The sequence below is a fragment of the Mus caroli genome, unplaced genomic scaffold, assembly GCF_978045245.1.
Source record: "Mus caroli unplaced genomic scaffold, Mus_caroli_1 scaffold_6, whole genome shotgun sequence".
Classification (NCBI taxonomy): Eukaryota; Metazoa; Chordata; class Mammalia; order Rodentia; family Muridae; genus Mus; species Mus caroli.
Window position 1 is genome coordinate 112,353,460 of NW_028227261.1, and position 7,756 is coordinate 112,361,215.

Sequence of the window (7,756 nt, forward strand, 5' to 3'; positions counted from 1 at the left end):
AAGCATGTGTGAGCTTAGGTTACCTTTCATTTTCATCATGTAAAGTATTTGAAGATTTGGGTTATTAAATTAGAATGCTATCCAACAGTATCACAAAAAAATCATGAAGCCTCTTGATTTCTCATTAATTTATAAAAATCATTGGCTATTTCTTCTAATTTTTGTTTCTCTCTGTCTCTCTGTCTCTGTGTGTGTGTGTGTGTGTGTGTGTCTGTCTGTCTGTCTGTCGTCTGTCTGTCTGTCTGTTTCTAGGATGTCTGTTGCATTTATAATAGACTTTTTGATACATGTCACAACACTTGGATGCTTGGTTTTGGTTTTGTTGTTTTGTTTTGTTTTTCACTTGTATTTCACCCTGGATAATGTCTACTGAATTATCATTAGGCTACTGATTTTTTTCCTCCGGTGTCGACTATCTTGACAAGCAATCACTGTTAGCATATTTTCTATTTTCAGAATGTCTACTTGATCCTATCTCTGTGTTGAAATTACCCATTCAATCAGAAATATTACCGCATAGTAATATTTTGTTGAAAGATACATAGTGTTTGAACAAGAAATGTCCCCCATAGGCTCCCGTACTTGAAGACTTGGTACCCAGTTGACAGTCCTGCCTGTGGGTGGAAAGCATCTGTAAGCATCACACTCCTCCACGACAAAGCACTCCATTTTCAAGCCACCCCCATGCTGTGCCCTCTCTAAGCTCCTCTGTGTCCCCAGGTCGGGTGTAGAGTTAGTGTGGGTTACTCTCTCTCCCAGTCACTCTCTCACACAAGGTGCCATGTATGCCAAATAACTCAAGATTCTGAAGATAAGTGACTAGACAGTTCTGGAAGAGGAAGCTGAACAAAGAGGTTGGGATGGGATGGGAGACAGAGGAAGTAAAGTTGGGGGCGGGGAATGTGTGTGTGTATAGATAGCTAGATGATAGATTGATGGATAGATAGAGATAGATAGAAAGATTTACTTTTGCAGATGACCAATGAAACACCACTGGAGCAACCTCTGTGGAACAGAGGGCTTTGTGATGCAGTCTGGTGCTCTAATTCCATCCTCTGTGAGGCAGCCAATGCCCAGTGCAGCGAGTCATTAGGCACATAGGTCCTTGGACGACTAATACAGAAATGACTGGTCTCCTCATGCTAATGAGGTTTAGGCCATGTTAATCCCTGCATGTTCTTTCTGGGACATAGGTTATCTTTTATGTACCTGCACCTCCATCTTCATCATTTCCCTAATTGCCTGGCAAGTAAGACGGAGTTACCAGGGATTGAGCTTGGAACCTAAAGAGAGCTGCTACCGGGTAGGAAAACACTGACTGATTGAAATGCTTTAAGCCTAGATAAGTAACCTTTAAATGCTATTTCAGATTGCCCCCATTTTGTGCCAAAGGACTTAGAAAAGTAAGTGGTTACAAAGGACCTATAAATAATTCCTTACCACCACCACCTCAGTGCTGCCTGCAATGTACTCCGATTGAAAGGCCACACCAGTCTCCCTGTTGGTCTTGAGTTGAGAATTAGGTAATAGAAAAACTACTGCCCTGGATCTCAGAAGACCTCCCAACCTGCTGGGGCGAGGGGCTCCACTTGCAGGACTTTGTGAGCTGATGTCCTCGGGCCGTCAGAAGTGTCTTTGAGTCTGTTGGGCCTCCTCTCCCTCCCCCGTGCCATCCTTCCTACAGAAGTTTGAGAGTAGAGACATGAAGAAGGACGGTGGAGAGCCTCAAGTGAATCGAAGATAGGCAGAGAGGGGGAAATGCTCAGGTGGGAAGAAAGGCAGAGACATGAGAGCTTAGGAAACATAGGAAAATGTCTATGATCTGTCTCTCATTTTGGACATGAAGAAGAAAATGAGCCCTGGCTTTACACTGTAATATTTTTCTCTTTAAGCATCATCGAAAGGTCAGGCAAAGGGCTAGAGATGCATCGTCAAGAGGTAAAGTTCCTATGTCCCCTGACTCCCGCCCCTGGGAGAGTTCCCACCTCCTCTGTCCCTCAGAGCCCCTGTTGCCGAGAGCCAGGTGTTCTAACTCATGAACTTATGAGTTCTACAGCCTGGGATTTACACAGAAGACTGCGGTGGGTGGGAACTGGGAGTGTTCCGAAAAGCTCTACCTAATTTCCCTGATACTAAGCAGTTAAGAACGTGATGAAGACTGCTGTGCAGCAAGGGATGCACACTTAGCAGTCACTACTTCCTCACTGGGATGATGTGCCTAGCAGAGCAATGGAAGTTTGGCCTACAGCTTCAGAGCTTATCCATCCATCACAGTGGGAAAGGCATAGCGACTGAGTGGCTTGTCTCATAACAGCAAGCGCTTGCAACGTGGCTTGTTCACATCAGGGCACATCTGGAAGCAGAGCTGCAGGCAGAACAGAAGGTGGACTGTAATCCTTCAAGATCCACTCCTATAGGGTCCTCCGCTTGCAAAGCTCTCTCTGGGCTCTCGCTAACTGACTATAACTGGCTATGCTCAGTACAGACAGCATTCCTTGTCCAACTTTCCGTATCTCTGGCATCCATCTCTGCCATCCTAGGACCTCCATGATAACATGGCCTCTCTCACAGCTTCACTCACAGGCATCTGGTCGCCATGCCTTTCTCCCCACGATGGATGGAATTATGTGCCCAAACAAGCGTCTTCTCCCTTAAACTACTTGACAAAATGCTAGGTATTTTGTCACAGGAGAGAGAAAATTGGATGAAGAACTAGTTTTATGGAGTGAGAGTTAGTGGGGGGTGGTGATACCCAAAAAGGAGACTTCCTCTTCTCAAAAAAAGAAGGGGAAGGTGGGATGGAGGGAGGACTTGTGTGATGGGGTACTGGAAGGAGGGGCTGATAATGGGTTGCAAAGTGTAACTTACTCAGTCATCCACAAAGTAGGTATAACACTGTTAATTCTCACTTGCCTGTGATGCCCAAATGAAACTGGGCAAGGAGAGCAAATTGTAAATGGTTATGCTCTACACAGACATGCCATAGAGCACCGAGTCTGTGATTCCTGTAGGATCCCCCTAATATGCTCATTTGCCACATAACTCTTTGTCCCGATTCCTCAGCCAGGAGACTTTCCCGAGAAGAAGCCGAGAAGCCATGGGAGCTGCTCTCTATCATGAAAAGGTGACCTCTTGACCTCCTGTGGTCTAAACTCTGATGATTTCTTGGCCTGATTCAGGCCAGGGATGAGGAAAGGGATAACTGAGGGAAGGACAAACACGGGCAGGCAGGTTCGCCAGCTGAGAGGGCTGCCAGGGCAGAGATGGGTCACATCTCAGCAGGGAAGAGCCACCCCACACCCAATCTGTATGTTAGGGTCTCAGCAGGTCTGAATTTCAGAATGGACTAGCGCATGCTCTGTAAAGGACATTGCTAGGGTTGCACCCAGACATCAACCTGTCAAGAGAGGGAATTCAGCATAAAGAGGTCACCATGTCATTCGGTCTTCCTGCTGTTCCTTTCCAAAGGGAGAGCCCTGGGTTTGACCCTGCTGCTATTACTTCCTGTCTGTCCTCAGGGTGGGGGAGCAGTTGTTGGGATGCCATCTCCCCATCATCTTACCCTCTACTTCATTTTTGGAGAGCACGGATGATTCCCAAGAGTTTCTGGATACAGCAGCACCCCATGCTTTGAGTGAGGACCTCATTTCCTACAGTGTAGGGTTAGAACTTTGGGACTGGAGAAAAGGGCCCAGAAATCTCCAGACACAGTCTTCCAAAGAGGCAGACCAAGTTCGTTCATTAATGGTTGTCTTATTTTTCTCTTCCAAGCCAAAGCTGGGTCCCCAAGCTGGGAAATGTGCGGCAGCTCCTGTGTTTAGATCCCAGCTGCCAAATCTGTGAGGCTGCGACTGAAGAGATTCAGCAGTTAGTGCAGAGTGAGAAAAGCCAGCTCTCCCCTGCTTTGTTGGGACTGCCACAGGGCTCTGCTCACTCTGCGCACCTGGAGATGTCGCCCATGTCTTTTGAACAGAATACGGAGCCTGGAAACCAAACACTAACACAACTAACGGGACACTTAACACAGTTGACCAACACATTCGGGGTCCAAGAATGCTGGACTGATCGTCTCCAGCTAGACCAAAATTTTCATCTCGCCAACATGCCCATGGTCTCAAAGTCTGTGACTTCTTCAAGGCTCAAGGAACCTATGGTTTTAATGATTGAGGAAACAATAGTGCAAAGCAAACCAAAGCTTGACCAGGAAAGCCAAGACCTTCATCACGTGAAGTCCTCTGTGTCTTTACTATCCCTGGATCCAAACTTGACACAGACTATGTCCTTACATATGGACTCAATGCTGTCTTCCCATCTGCCATTACTTAGTCCTAAAGTCCGTGGGCTTCTTGAACTACATGTAAAAAAATGGATACATTTCCAGAAGTGGGGTCTTCCGAGACGTGTGGAGGAGTCCCTGAGGCAGCTCATGCCAGACCCAACATTATTGCGTCGATCTCGAGAAAAACCATCTTCCTGCACTCTGAGCAGCAATTCTAAGGTCACTGAGGACAGAACTGGGATCGTTTCCCACAAGATCAACAGCTTGTATTCGGCAGGCCAGCCTGTCCAGACCTTCTGGGTTTCCAAATGGCCTGTTATAAACCTGCAACAAGGAAGGCCCTGGCACCAAATTCATACTTGCTTGCCCTCTCATGAAGGTGAACACCTAAGGAATTTCTATCTACTCCCCAAGGCAAAAGCTAATGACTCAGGGGACAATCTTCAGAGTGAATATTATAGCCAGTTATTCTGTGGCCTTCCAACTCTTCACAGTGAGTCCTTGGATGTGACTTCCTTGAGCTCTCAAGGTACCTGCAAGAAAAAGGATATGTCCAAGCCCTCCACAGATGTTCAGCCCTCAGGGGTACTCTCGGACCTTTTCTTACCCAAAACACCATGTAAGTCAGTCTTGCCCTCTTCCCCGACTTCTCTGAATGGCAAGACTCCCTATGAGCGTGAAGGAGCACAGATCACTGTCCCATTCCTGACGCTGGCTGAGTGTGAAGCACTGGAACGCCACCTCCTAGAGAAACAACTCAGCAAGCTTCAGTGGGGCCTGCCAGGTCTCCTCCTCCAAAACCAGCGCGGAATGCCATGTGAAGCACCCGGTGAGGCTAAGACAGTAAAAACTTCCTTGGCAAGGAAGCCCTTCTTACATCCCACCAGGGACATCTTCCCAGAGCACAAGTGCAGGCTGCTGGAATTCCACCTGCAGAAGCAGCTGATTCACCTCCGCTGGGGGCTGCCCCAGAGGATCCAGCGCTCCATGAATATGCTGCTCTCCTCGACAGACCCTCAGTCCCTGCCCTGCGGCAGCAGTAGGCTACCCAATGTGAGCATCTCACATCCGGGGAAACCAGAGGCCGATGGGCCTGGTGACGTGTTCTCACTCACAGCGGGCAAAGGGACAATCCCCATGCCACACTTGTTTGCCAAGACAAGGGAAATGTTGAAAAGCCATGTCGATTCCAAATGTGAACAGATCCGGGAAGGCAAGGTCCCGGCCCAAGTCTGGAGCTCTTGGGAATGCAAAATTCCTGGAAGCTTAGCAACAATGGCTCCCTTCCCTTGGATTCCACAAGGCCAATGCAGGAAGTTACAGGCAGAAAGTAAAAGTGACCCTGACTTACTTCACAAAGTTGTTCCCTGGAAACCAAAGACCCTCAGGCAGGAGACACAGACCTTATCTGGTACTCTCCTTGAACACTGTAAGAAGCCCCAATCCCTGCCTAAGGATACCATTAAGAAACTGGAGACAACTTTACATCAAAAGTATCTGGCCTTCCTGTCAGGCCTGCCTGCCCTTTACTGTGTAGCTCTCTCTAGGCCTGCATCCCCAGCAGTCACTAGCCAACCTAGACTCAGAGAGAAGATGCCCAAAGCTGTCAAAAGCCCATCAAGAGCTCTGACTCAAATTACCCCACTTGAGCCCTGCGCTCAGGATGACAGTGAGGTGTCTGCGGACACTGCAGAAGAGTTCCAGCCTGGAGCAGAGGCGGACGGAAGGACAGAGAAGGTGCCTGCAGAGAGTCAGCCTCCCCCATGCAGACCCTACCCAATAAACACATATATCTTGGCCAAACTGAATTTCCACCTGAAAAAAAAGATCCTAGCAATGCAGTTTGGGATTTCTGAAAAGGAAAAGAGGGAATACAAGGAGCTAAGTACAGCTGACCTAGAGAGTGAATCCATCCAGGGATTTCTCAGGAGTCTACACATGTCAGAGAGCACACTGCTACAGGAACAGACCATTGCATGCCCATCTTCACCAGCCCCAAATGCAAAAGGGGTCCACCCTAAAAAACAGCCAGTTTCTGCAGTACAGGATGTGTGCCAGGAGCAAAGGCCTCCTCCTTCCAAAGCAGTGCCCCACAGTTCTGTCCAGCAGAGCTCCAAGGCCTCGCAATCCCAAAGGGATAAGACCCAAGTCTGTGTTGACATGGAAGCTGGAAGGAAAAAGTTCAACCTAGAGAAACCCAAAGTCGTGGGGGACCTTGGAGAAGGGGACGCAGGTCTTGGGTTTTCCCTGGTCAGTCAAAAGACACGCCAGGATGGAGAGCAGGAGAAGAGGCTCCTGCACAGACCACTCCAGGGCTCCTCACAACAGGGCCATACCTTTCATCTTGAGGGTGCCTGTCCACACAGCCCCCGGGAGTCCCCTGAGCTCCAGTTCCCAGATCCACCTCCAGAAGTCTTCATGGAGACAGACTCTGAGCAGGACACCACGGAAGACAGTCAAAGTGAGGAATCCATTGTCCCAGAACCTGCGAGGACTGCTGAAGCCCCCCAGCCTGTGCTTTCCCGGGCTTCCCAGGGCCTTCCTTTCCCACGCTCACCAACTCAGAGAAAGCTTCTCAGGGCCAACCTGGTCAAGGTCACTTCCCACCAGGGCACTCAACGCCAGCCTCTCCCTACACGAGGCCTGATTAAATTCTTTTTTCATGCTATTAACCCCAAGATGAAGAGCAAAGCACACATGGAGCCATCCACGGTCTCTACACCTGGAAAGGTGGCCAAAACCAGTAAAGAAAATGTTGAAAGGGGTCTGTCTCAAGCTAAGAGCCCCACCAAGAAAACTAAGCCAGAGGACTCCAGAGGGCCCAAGGCCCAGTTTTCGTCCTCTGAGAAGTCAGTGATGGCCTCCTTATTAACTGCTCCCCATATTCTAGACAGTAAGCTCCGGCCTCGTTCCCGGCAGCTTGGCTCTGTCTCAGTATTAGGCAACTCCCGCCATTGCCCTCGGCACTGTCCTAGGTTGGCTTATGCCACTCACCACAGAAACCTACCCTAGCTCCCAGGGTTTACTTCAGAAATGCTCTTCTGATAATGGAGACCGCCCTGCATGGTGACAGTTTCTAGGCTCCCCAACCTCTGTATCCCTTTAAGAGCATACCATTGTCATGTTCTTTGATGAACAGGTAGGGACTGCACTACCCAAAATGTATTTTCTATCTCTGAATGAAGTTGTCTGTCGTCTTTGTCTCTGCTGTATATTATTAAGAGAAGGTATGAAGGAAATAAAAATGCCCTCATCCCGGGAAGGAGACTTGAACTTACTTCAGACAAGTCAGTTTTCCTTAGCCCAACCTAGAATGTGAATTAAAACACTTGACCAGAAAGGAAGTCTCTTGTGTAATATACATTAAAGGTAAAGGTCAGGCTTGAGTGCCTTCACCAAACTCTGCCTGTCTCATATTTTGGGGCCAAAGGTAAAGTGATAAGGGAAAAATTGTGATGCTCTCAATTTAATTATGAA

At 48.4% G+C, this 7,756-nt stretch overlaps 1 protein-coding gene across 1 annotated transcript; it reads left to right on the forward strand.

Moving 5' to 3' along the window:
* Positions 1-1,099: 1,099 nt before the first annotated feature.
* Positions 1,100-7,541, forward strand: LOC147004362 (spermatogenesis-associated protein 31F1B-like). The gene is made up of 4 exons (XM_085839388.1): positions 1,100-1,303; positions 1,893-1,938; positions 3,064-3,124; positions 3,772-7,541. The coding sequence occupies exons 1-4, from the start codon at positions 1,160-1,162 to the stop codon at positions 7,289-7,291; spliced, it is 3,771 nt and encodes a 1,256-aa protein (XP_085695514.1). The 5' UTR covers positions 1,100-1,159; the 3' UTR covers positions 7,292-7,541.
* The last annotated feature ends 215 nt before the right edge of the window (positions 7,542-7,756 follow it).

Excerpts from the sequence above, each read along its gene's own strand:
- LOC147004362 (XM_085839388.1), top strand. The coding sequence starts at position 1,160 with ATGTTAATCCCTGCATGTTCTTTCTGGGACATAGGTTATCTTTTATGT. Across the intron at positions 1,939-3,063 it reads TAGAGATGCATCGTCAAGAG|CCAGGAGACTTTCCCGAGAA; the intron begins GTAAAGTTCCTA and ends CCGATTCCTCAG. Across the intron at positions 3,125-3,771 it reads CTGCTCTCTATCATGAAAAG|CCAAAGCTGGGTCCCCAAGC; the intron begins GTGACCTCTTGA and ends TTCTCTTCCAAG.